The following is a 12,030-nucleotide window of genomic DNA, read 5'->3' on the forward strand; positions in this document are numbered from 1 at the left end:
TGAAAGGACTGTTGAGGTCCCAGACAGAGTCGAGGGAGGAGGTATAGGGACAGGTGATGCATCTTCTGCAGTTGCAGGGGAGGGTCCCTAGGGAGGGGATGCTAAGATGTGAAGGGATGAGTTAACCAGTGTGTTGCGAAGGGAACAGTCTCTGAGGAAGGCAGGAAGAGGTGGAGATGGGAAAATGTAGCTGGTGGTGGGAGCCCGTTGGACGTGGCGGAAATTTCAGAGGATTATGTGTTGTATGCGGCAGCTGATGGGGTGGAAGGTAAAGACTAGGGGGACTGTTGCGATTAGGAGGAGGACGTGCATGGGCAGAGATGTGGGGTACTGAGGAGACATGATTGGATAGATGGCATATAATTCCACAGATTCACAACTCTCTGGGTGAAGAAAATTTTCTTCATCTCCATCCTAAATGGTCTGCCACTAATTCTTAAACTGTGACCCCTGGTTCAGCACCCCCGCCCCCTAACATCGGGAACATTTTTGCTGCATCTAGCCTGTCCAAATATTTAAGAATTTTTTATATGTTTCTGTAAGATACCCTCTCATCCTTCTAAATTGCAGTGAACCCATTCTTTCATCATCATTTCAGAGTGTTCCTGTGTCACACATTTCTGTACTCTTTTCTTGTACTCACTTCCCCTTCAATATCTTTATACTCCCAATTTGTCAATCCCTCCCTCCCACTATTTAGTTTAATGTGTGTAGCCCTAGCCAACCTGCCTGCCAGGACGTCGGTCCCCCTCCAGTTAAGGTGTAACCTGTCCCTTTTGTAGAGATCCCAGTGGTCTATAAATCAAAATCCTTGCTCCCTGCACCAGTACCCTTAGCCACACATTCAGATCCCCTATCTCCCTGTTCCTGTCCTCCCTAGCACAAGGTACTAAAAGCAATCCAGGGATAACCAGCCAATGTCCTACTTTTCAGTCTTCCTCCTAACTCTCTGAACTCACGTTGCAGAACCTCCTTCCTCTTCTTCCCAATGTCGTTTGTGCCCATGTGCACAACCACTGCTGGCTGTTCACCTTCTGTCTCGATGATGTTCTGAATTTGGTTCATGACATCTTCAACCCTGGCACCAGGGAGGCAACAGACCCTCCTCGAGTCTCGCCTGCAGCCACAGAATCTCCAGTCTGCACATCAGACAATGGAGTCACCCACCACTATGGCTCTGCCCGATGTCGGTCTCGCCGGTCAAGTCCCATCTCTAGGATTGGAGCCACCGATGTGTCTGCTGTTCGGACTGGAAGACCCGACAGCTCCGAAGAGGGCGTACCTGTTTACATTAGGCACAGCCACCTGGGTTTCCTACACTGCACGGTTACTACCCTTTCTCTCAGTCATACTCCTTCGTTCTTCCTGTACCTCGGTGTGACAACCTCACTGTAGGTTCTGTCCAGGAAACTCTAATTTTCCCAGATGACCCTGAGGATATCCAGTTGCTTCTTCAGTACCCCAACACGGTCCTACAGGAGCTGAACCTGGACACACTTACCACAGTTGTAGCAGCCAGAGGCTCCACCTGTGTCCCTGGCCTCCCACATCCTGCAAGCATCACATTGTCTCATCTTGTCTGTCATGTGTTCTCCACGTCCCATCCTCTCCAGCTTTTTGCGTAGTCTCCTCTCCAAAGTCTCCTCGTCTGTATGGTCGGGAATAGTCTCCTAAGTCACCCAAAGAGTCGTAGCATTTTTCTGGTCATCGCTGGATTTTGAAATGTTCACAAATGGTCGTGAGTAGTCTCCTAAGTCACCCAAATCCAGACAAATTCAGGGCAAAAATCAAAAAGGGCCACTTTTCAACATAATTGTATAAGGGGTAAGAGTATTGTAAAAACAAGCCTGAAGGCTTTGTGTCTCAATGCAAGGAGCATTCGTAATAAGGTGGATGAGTTGAATATGCAGATAGCTATTAATGACTATGATATATGATGGGATCATGGAGACATGGGTCCAGGGTGACCAAGGCTGGGAGCTGAACATCCAGGGATATTCAATATTCAGGAGGGATAGACAGAAAGGAAAAGGAGGTGGGGTAGCGTTGCTGGTTAGAGAGGAGATTAACGCAATAGAAAGGAAGGACATTAGCTTGGAGGATGTGGAATCGATATGGGTAGAGCTGTGAAACACTAAGGGGCAGGAAACGCCAGTGGGAGTTGTGTACAGGCCACCTAACAGTAGTAGTGGTTGGGGATGGCATCAAACAGGAAATTAGAAATGTGTGCAACAAATCTACATATAGATTGGGTGAATCAAATTGGCAAGGGTGCTGAGGAAGAGGATTTCCTGGAATGTATGCGGGATAGTTTTCTAAACCAACCTGTAGAGGAACCAACGAGAGAGCAGGCTATTCTAGACTGGGTATTGAGTAATGAGGACGGGTTAGTTAGCAGTCTTGTTGTGCGTGGCCCCTTGGGCAAGAGTGACCATAGTTTGGTTGAGTTCTTCATTAGGATGGAGAGTGATATTGTTAATTCAGAAACAAGGGTCCTGAACTTAAAGAAAGGTAACTTTGAAGGTATGGGACTTGAATTGGCCAAGATAGACTGGCAATTGATTCTTAAAGGGTTGACAGTGGATATGCAATGGAAGGCATTTAAAGACTGCATGGATGAGCTACAACAATTGTTCATCCCAGTTTGGCAAAAGAATAAATCAGGGAAGGTAGTGCATCCGTGGATAACAAGGGAAATCAGGGATAGTATCAAAACAAAATTTGACGCACACAAATTAGCCAGAAAAAGCAGCCTACCAGAGAACTGGGAGAAATTCAGAGTCCAGCAGAGGAGGACAAAGGGCTTAATTAGGAAAGGGAAAATAGGTTATGAAAGAAAACTGGCAGGGAACATAAAAACTGACTTCAAAAGTTTTTATAGATATGTGAAGAAAAAAAGATTAGTTAAAACAAATGTAGGTCCCTTGCAGTCAGAAACAGGTGAATTGATCATGGGGAACAAGGACATGGCAGACCAATTGAATAACTACTTTGGTTCTGTCTTCACTAAGGAAGACATAGATAATCTGCCGGAAATAGCAGGGGACCGGGGGTCAAATGAGATGGAGGAATGGAGTGAAATCCAGGTTAGCCGGGAAGTGGTGCTAGGTAAATTGAATGTATTAAAGGCCGATTAAATCCCCAGAGCCAGATAGGCTGCATCCCAGAGTACTTACGGAAGTAGCCCCAGAAATAGTGGATGCATTAATTTTTCAAAACTCTTTAGATTCTGGAGTAGTTGCTGAGGATTGGAGTGTAGCTAATGTAACCCCACTTTTTAAAAAGGGAGGGAGAGAGAAAACGGGGAATTACAGACCAGTTAGTCTAACATCGATAGTGGGGAAACTGCTAGAATCAGTTATTAAAGATGGGATAGCAGCACATTTGGGCAGTGGTGAAATCGTTGGACAAAGTCAGCATGGATTTATGAAAGGTAAATCATGTCTGACGAATCTTATAGAATTTTTTGAGGATGTAACTAGTAGAGTGGATAAGGGAGAACCAGTGGATGTGTTATATCTGGACTTTCAGAAGGCTTTCGACTAGATCCTACATAAGAGATTAGTATAGAAACTTAAAGCACACTGTATTGGGGATTCAGTATTGAAGTGGATGGAGAACTGGCTGGCAGACAGGAAGCAAAGAGTAGGATTAAACGGGTCCTTTTCAGAATGGCAGGCAGTGACTAGTGGGGTACCGCAAGGCTCAGTTCTGGGACCCCAGCCATTTACAATATATATTAATGATTTGGACGAGGGAATTAAATGCAACATCTCCAAGTTTACAGATGACACGAAGCTGGGGGGAGTGTTTGCTGTGATGAGGATGTTAAGAGGCTGCAAGGTGACTTGGATAGGCTGGGTGAGTGGGCAAATGCATGGCAGATGCAGTATAATGTGGATAAATGTGAGGATAAATGTCCAGTACAGAGTTGGTTCACCAGACTGATTCCTGGGATGTCAGGACATTCATATGAAGAAAGACTGGATAGACTCAGCTTGTACTCGCTAGAATTTAGAAGATTGAGGGGGGGTCTTATAGAAACTTACAAGGAGTCACAGTTTCTGGATAAGGGGGAAATTTTTTAGGACCAAGATGAGGAAAATATTTTTCACACAGAGAGTGCTGAATCTATGGAATTCTCTGCCACAGAAGGTAGTTAAGGCCAATTCATTGGCTATATTTAAGAGGGAGTTAGATGTGGCCCTTGTGGCTAAAGGGATGAGGGGTTATGGAGAGAAGGCAGGTACAGGATACTGAGTTGGATGATCAGCCATGATCATATTGAATGGCGGTGCAGGCTCGAAAGGCCGAATGGCCTACTCCCGCACCTATTTTCTATGTTTCTATGAAGCAGCTGCACCAAAGATACTGTAGATATAGGATCTTTGAGCTGCACCGCTCGGCACCATTGGCTGGCGGAGGAGGGAGGCGGTGGGGAGGAATTCCCAACGGCCAAGGTATTGGGCGATGTTGTCCGAGGAGCGCTGACCTTCCTTCCTCCCCACCTCGCCCTCCCCTTCTCTCTCTCTTGTATGCCCCCTCCACCCCCCCCCCCTTTATCCTGGGACCCCTCCTCTACATCCCACACTGATCCCCATTCCTGCCTCTATTCAATCCTCACTGACATCCCCTCCGCATCTCCCACCCCCCAATCTATTCATCCTGCGCTGATCACCCTATCCCCCTCGCATTAATTCTCCTGCCGTCATATCCGCCCCCCCCCCCCCATCTATCCTAAACTGATTCCCCAATTCACCCTGTACTTACTCTTTTCCCATCCATCCTGCACCTCCTCCATCCATCCTGTACCGATCCCCCATCTACCCTGTACTAATCCACGTATTCATCCCGTACTGACCCACCCTCCATTTACCCTGCACCTTCCCCCAATCATCCTGTAGTGATTTCCCATTCATCCTGCACAGACCCTCCGATCCACACTGTACTGACCCACCACCTCCCCCCCCCCATTCATCCTGCGCTGATCTCTCTCCCCCCCCCCCCCCCCATCCATCCTGTACTGATCCTCCCATTTAAGAAGAATGGGGGGAACAGTCTAAAGAAGGGTCTCGACCTGAAACGTTGCCTATTTCTTTCGCTCCATAGATGTTGCCTCACCCGTTGAGTTTCTACAGCACCTTTGTCTACCCCCATACATCCCGTACTGAACCCCCCCCCCCATTCAACACCGCTAACATCCCCTGTGCTCTCCTCTCACACTTTTACCTACTCCAACCAACACGTACTAATTCACCTGCCTCAATCCATCCATACTGCACCGACTTCCTTCTAACCACACCCCCCCTGCCATCTATCCACCCCGCACTGATTCACACAACCCCCCTTCCCTGACCCTATTGTCCTGGAAATGTCTTCAGAGCGAATATTGACTATGTTTGATACGGAATAGATAGATAGATAGATAGATAGCCTTTTATTGTCATTCAGACCGAAGTCTGAACGAAATTGCAGCAGTCATACATATAATACAATACAATAAAACAACAATAAACACACATTAACATCCACCACAGTGAGTCCACCCAGCATCTCCTCACTGTGATGGAGGCAAAAGTCTTAGGTCGCAGTCTCTTCCCTCCTCTTCTCCCTCTGCGCTGGGGCGATACCCCCCCCCCCCCCCCCCCCGGGCGATGTTAAGAACAGTCCCGCGGCTCAAACACCGCGGCCCGGGGTGGTTGAAGCTGCCGCCCACCAGTCCTGCAGAAGCAGCTGCTGGCCCGCGGCCGAACCCCGGACTCAGGCCACCGCCGCCAGAACACTGTCCCAGCCACCCTCACGTGAGTACTGTGCCGTCTTCAGCCTCGGGCTGGGCCGCCCCGACTTGGGCGCCGAACCTCCCCCGGACCGGGCCGCCCCGACTTGGGCGTCGCTTCTCCCCCCGGACCGGGCCGCCCCGACTTGGGCGCCGAACCTCCCTCGGGCTGCCAGCGCCGCACCTTCCCGAGCTCGGCCGCTCCGACGGGAGCCTCGTTCCACCCTCGGGCTGGCCGTCCTCATGGGAGCGTCCCAACCTCTTCCAGCCCTGAGCCGGACCACCCTCACGGGAGCGAGCTCAGAGCGAGTCCTGACGGTGCTCTGCCTCCGGAGCCTCGAGGTCGTCAGCTCCATTAGGCCTCAGCGCAGACGGAGGCAGAGAAGGGGAATACGACAAAAAGGTCGTATTCCCCTGCAGGGAGAGACTGCAAACCCCGTTTCAACCCCCCCCCCCCAAAAATCGCCAATCGCCATCGCCAGCCGGGGGCTATGACTTTGACTCTGACATCGGGGGGGGGGGGGGGAGAGTGCAGTGGAGAGATAAGTTTATTTGGCCTTCCATCACAGCTATGTGATGGATGTTTATGTTAAATGTAATTATGTTGTGTCTGGGGTCTATTTGTGTGTAATGTATGGCTGCAGAAACGGCATTTCGTTTGGACCTCCAGGGGTCCAAATGACAATTAAATTGACTCTGACTCTGACTCTGACTCTGAAAAAAACACAAGCTAAAACCAAAAAACTAGACTAACCAAACAAAATAAACAACATAAAAAACACAAAGACAATGGGACCGCCGGTAAGCCGCTGCAGCCAGAGCCGCGCCGCCACTCCGAACAAGTGCAATCAAATGTATTTTAATTCCCAATGTTATTATTTGTTTTAATCCATAAAGATGGATTCATTAAATTGTGAACTCGTGAAACATTAAAACCGCAGTGTTTGATTGTCACTGCTACCATTGACACGTAATTACAGAATGCATTTTAACGGCTCTTAATATGGAGTATCCGCACTGTAGTTATTAAATGAGCAACATTCACAACTATACGTACGCATATATGTTACCATGGTCCAGGATTTATTGACACAGGTTTATCATACGCTGAATAATCCAACCACATTTTTGTTTGGAAGTGGAAAGAACTAATAGAAATTGCATTAATTGCAATGTGTAAAATGAGTTGAGATACTGTCTTATAATTTTGCTGCATGTCATTGTGGAATATATCATGTCTTGATTGGTGAATGTTTAGTTTGTGACTTTATTTGAAGCAGGAATAATATGTGAATGCTTCATTGAGTATAATTCCGACTGGTAGCTACGCGCTGCGTCCGAGCACATTATCGCATGCGTCATGCAAGCCATCTTAAATGACCACCTAAACTGTCATTTGGCAACCTAAAAAGCTGCCAAGGTTGCCCGGCTGGCAACAGAGAAAAAAAGTTAAGCGAGCCCTGCCAAGTCACCAAACTACAAGAAAATATCCACAGATTTAGATGAAATATAATTGAGAAGGATGTCATAACTCGTCATTGCCGAAAGTTGCACATTAATTATTTAAACTAATTGGAAAATGAGATCAGGAAAGTAAGCGGCATCTAGTGGCCAATGCCCATATTACACGATGGGCAGCCTATTTCCGTGTTGCTGTCCATTTAAACTATATATCATTATACCTATATATATATATATATATTCCAGATAGTAATATAGGTATAATAATATATATTATTATACCTATTTATATTCCAGATAGTAATATAGGTATAATAATAATATATTTAGGTATAATAATATTATATTATATATTATTATACCTATATATATTCCAGATAGTAATATTTGTATAATAATATAATATATATATAATAATATAATCATATAATATATTATTATAACTATATATATAAAAATGACGGCCGTAGGTGGCAGCGTTCTCTCCGAAATCGCAGCACAGATGGCCAAAACCGGTCAAGAACAGACTTTTAGTAATATAGATAATAATATATAATATAATAGGTAATATTATTATACCTATCAATTAGTCTCTGTCACTGAGCTCTGAATGACTGAACAAATGTCTACAGCACTGTGAGTACCCTTAATTTGGTTTGAAAATAAAAATATAGTTAGTTTGAAGTAAAAAAATCACTGCCTGCAAATGGTTGTTTGGGTTGAATTAAAAAGTCATTCTCTCTTTCTCTATCCCCTCCTCTCTCTCCCCACATCTGTCTCTCCCTATCCCTCTCTCTTTCTCTCTCTCTCCCCCCTCTCCTCTCTCCTCCCCCCCTCTCCTCTCTCCCCCTCCCCCTCTCTCCCCCCTCTCTCCCCCCCCTCCTCTCTCCCCCTCTCCTCTCTCCTCTCTCCCCCTCTCTCTCCTCCTCCCCTCCTCCCGTCCTCCCCCCTCTCCTCTTCCCCCCTCTCTCCTCTTCCCCCCCCTCTCTCCTCTCCCCCCCCTCTCCTCTCCCCCTCCCTCTCCTCTCCCCCTCTCCCTCCCTCCCCTAAACCCCCTCCCCTCCACACCCCCTACCCTCTTCTCCCCCACTTCTCCCCCTCACCCCCCTCTCAGCACCCCTCTCTCTCTCCCCCCCTCACCCCCCCCCTCTCTACCCCTCACTCTCACCCTCTCCTCCCCTCCTCCCCCACCTTTCCCCCCTCACCCACCCTCCCTCTTATCCTCCTCTCCACCCCCCTATCCCTCTTGCCCCTCTCTCTGTGTCTCTCTCTCTGCCCCTTCTCTCTCTGCCCTCACTCTCTACCCCCGCCCCCCCTCTCTAGATGTGACTGCAAGTTGGGGCTATGCATCAGTAGATAGGGTGGTTATTGGGTAAAAGGAGCAAATTAATAATATTAATATAATATCAAGGGGGGTGATTAGCGTGGGGGGGGGGAGATAGTTAGTGTGTGGCGCTGCATGCCGCCTCCCCCTCCACAACCGCACGTTGGGGGAACAAACCCAACGGGTCTGCATTTGGTCCAGTACCTATATATATTGCAGATGGTAATATAGGTATAATAATACAATAATATAATATATTATTATATCTATATATTATCCAGATAGATATATTCCTCCTTTTTCCTGGAAACGGCCGCTACGGACGGCACTATGTACGCCCCCACCCGCGTAGAGGATCCGCGGCTCCGCGTTCGCGAATCGGCCGCTTTTCAATTGAGACCGCGGCTTCACTATGTTAAATACATAGGCCCCGCGATCGGAGCACCTTTTCCCGGTAAGTTATCGCAGGCAGTTCCGAGATTAGATGATTACGATTTATTACTCTACAACAAGCTGGCATTAGTGAAAATGTTTAATTTATCTTGTTATTGATACATATAGTTTAGGCCCTCATTAATGAATGTATGATTGACTGAATGAATGAATGAATGATGCATGATTGACCGAGTGAGTGAATGCATGAGTGATGAGTGAATGTACAGCCTCCAAATCTCATTTTTTCACATTATAAAGGGTGCAATTAAATTAATCCATACAGATTAATTTTCATAAATTCAGACTTTAGATCTTACCTTTCAGTTTGAGTTGATTCACAAAGTTTCACAATTTTGTGTTGCAGCACCTCAGCAGGGACTTCGCTTTCAAGACTTTCTTCCACTTCCATCCACTTAACTGCACATTTTTCAGACTTCTTAATGCTTTTCTCACTAAATACAATTACCCTGCTGCATGTTTCCACGCCAAAGAATCTCCATCGGAATCATCAGTAAGACAGGCATCAGTGAAGCCCTCTCAGCTATGATGTGTGCTAGCCTGAAACAAAACGCGTGATTGGCCAACTGGCAGACAACTCAATGTTAAACGTGCTTTGATTGGACTAAAAATACCCGAGATTTTTCCTTTTTTCTCTAATTTAATAAAAATGTGCAAGTCTTGTTCATGACGAGTTTCAGGGATGATTTATATAATTTTTTTACACAATATGTGAACATTTCATGTAGTTCTGTGATTTAGGTCACGAAACACTGGAATAAAGCTCCTCGGCCCACAGCCTACTAAGTGGGACTGGTCAGTCTCGTGCTTTGTGCCTGTTTCTTCAATAGTTAAGGGCCAGTCCCACGAGCATGCGCCTGCATGCGGCAAAGGCGACCAAACCAGAAGCGGGAGCCGCGCAGAGGTCGAGTGAGTGACATGGCGTCGAGGCGGCTGCGGGCTGGCAGGCCGGCAGGCCGTTGCCTCGCGGAATTTTTTAACACGGTCAGTTTTTCGGAGGCCAGCGCGATGTCGGGACCAGCTCCGCACAACTCCATACGGCTCCGGTGATTGAAGTGGGACCGGCCCCGCGAGGCCGTACGACTCAAGCGACCACGTTAGGTCGCGCTTGCCGCATGGAGTCGCATGCTCATGGGACAGGCCCTACACTTAAATGTGGTTTGGGGGAACATCGGAGGCTGGCGGCGCTACGGGGACCTCCGGCCATTGGCGGCGCTGTGGGGACCTCCGGCCGTTGGCGGCGCTGTGGGGACCTCCAGCCGTTGGCGGCGCTGTGGGGACCTCCGGCCGTTGGCGGCGCCTGTGGGGACCTCCGGCCGTTGGCGGCGCTGTGGGGACCTCCGGCCGTTGGCGGCGCTGTGGGGACCTCCGGCCGTTGGCGGCGCTGCCGGAACCCCGATTGCTGGCGGGATTCTCCGGCCGGAAGTAGCGCGACCGGGTCCTGCGGCCATTGATAACGTTACTGGGTCGCTCCCGCCCGTTGGTGCTTGTGGCGGCGGGTCGGCGATGGAATGAACGGTCCATTGTGTGTTGCTGTAAGTCTGGGGGCTTGTTGAAGTACAGATCCCTCGGGTTGCATGTTGGGGATGGGGAGCGGACTCTGTCTTTGGCCCGCTAAAGTTGGAGGGTGGGAGGAGAGGGGTGAGAATGAATAGCCCCCAGGCCAGGCTGCGGTGGGGTGGGAGCTGGGGGATGGGGCAGTGAGTGACCCGGGGAGGATGGGGTCTGGGAAACATGGGAATTTTGTACATCAATGAGGTTATGGTACATTGGATCAGACAGTTTGTGCGTCAGTTCACATGGGATCGTTTTTGTACTGGTGCCAAATATTGTCTAATCCTCCTGTTCATACGTTATTACAGAGTAACATCATTTGGGAACTCCAGTCACCAGCATGGCTGAGAGTGCAGACGGCGGAGGGAATGCAGTGACCTCAACGTCAAACAAAGACAAAGGTTTGTGTAGCCTGTGAAATATAACATATTGTCCTGTCAGTAGGTTGGGATCTGCTGCACTGACCTGCAGTTTACAGGGGAAGATGGGGGAGGCAAAGGAGTATGGAGAGAATTAAAATCTACAGGGGAAGCATGGCCACAGGTGGAAGGGGATAAGAATCTAATAAATCAGCTTTATTGTGAAATTAACATGCAATAAGACAATGATTGACAGGCTTCCTGTGAAGCTGGAGGATAGCACAGCTGTGCAGTGCTGTTGTGCAGGTTGGAGAAGAGTTAGAAGAGCGATAGTGATGGAGTTCGCTTTGCCACATAAATAAGCAGTCTTCTCAAGGGTATAGCAAGAAATGACAGATGCTGGTATACACCAAAGATAGACATAAAATGCTGTAATACTTCAGCAGGACAGGCAGCCTCTCTGGAGAGAAGGAATGGGTGACATTTCGGGTTGAGTCTGAAGAAGGGTTGCATCCCAAAACGTAGCCCATTCCTTCTCCCCTCTCCCACCCGAGTTCCACCCACAAAATTCAGCGGGAAAAAGGCAAAGCCTGTTCCCGTCATGCAGCCCGAGGCATCTGTACCTCAACCTGCCCCACACTTACAGAAACTGATGACAGACCCTTCCCTTGCAGGCCCACTGGGTCTTCTCATGGGGGCGGTGATGCAGCCTCCCTGGAGATAGGGGGGAAGGAGGAGGAACCATCTCTGCTAAGGCGGACCAGTCACGGTTGTCTGTCTGAGGGGCTAAATGTGCCGTATTCTTCAATCTGAATCCAGAAACCATTGCTAGGATGTTTAAATTGTCAGGGGCAAGACAGGTGTGATCTCATGTGCAGAGTGGAGGGGTTCGGTCTCCATCAGACTCAGAAAGTTCAAGCTGCAACGTGTGGCGATGTGACAGTAGTGTTCAGAGCCACTTGTAATAACTGACTAGACTAAGTGGGACCCGTTGGGATCCTGTCACACTGGAGGCCTGATCCCCCAACGCAATATTCCACCACTCACCCCTTCCCCCAACGCAAACCGTTTCCCCCACGCAATATTCCACCACTCACCCATAG

General features: G+C 48.4%; 2 protein-coding genes across 7 annotated transcripts in view; one reads left to right on the forward strand and one right to left on the reverse strand.

Moving 5' to 3' along the window:
* The window catches only part of LOC129716374 (E3 SUMO-protein ligase KIAA1586-like), a 30,179-nt gene extending 20,620 nt beyond the window's left edge, over positions 1-9,559 (reverse strand). For all 4 annotated transcript variants that reach the window (XM_055666246.1, XM_055666244.1, XM_055666248.1 and 1 more), the window contains exon 1: positions 9,314-9,559. Coding sequence is in view for 2 of the 4 variants with exons in the window: in XM_055666248.1 (XP_055522223.1) it covers positions 9,314-9,405 (92 nt within the window). In the remaining 2 variants the exon portion in view is untranslated. The remainder of the gene's footprint in view (positions 1-9,313) is intronic.
* An 850-nt stretch (positions 9,560-10,409) lies between these two features.
* The window catches only part of LOC129716375 (NACHT, LRR and PYD domains-containing protein 3-like), a 28,639-nt gene continuing 27,018 nt past the window's right edge, over positions 10,410-12,030 (forward strand). For all 3 annotated transcript variants that reach the window (XM_055666249.1, XM_055666251.1, XM_055666250.1), the window contains exons 1-2: positions 10,410-10,549; positions 10,877-10,969. In XM_055666249.1, coding sequence (XP_055522224.1) covers positions 10,909-10,969 — 61 coding nt within the window. In that variant the 5' untranslated portion in view covers positions 10,410-10,549; positions 10,877-10,908. The remainder of the gene's footprint in view (positions 10,550-10,876; positions 10,970-12,030) is intronic.

Source organism: Leucoraja erinacea, unplaced genomic scaffold, assembly GCF_028641065.1.
Source record: "Leucoraja erinacea ecotype New England unplaced genomic scaffold, Leri_hhj_1 Leri_223S, whole genome shotgun sequence".
NCBI classification, from domain to species: Eukaryota; Metazoa; Chordata; class Chondrichthyes; order Rajiformes; family Rajidae; genus Leucoraja; species Leucoraja erinaceus.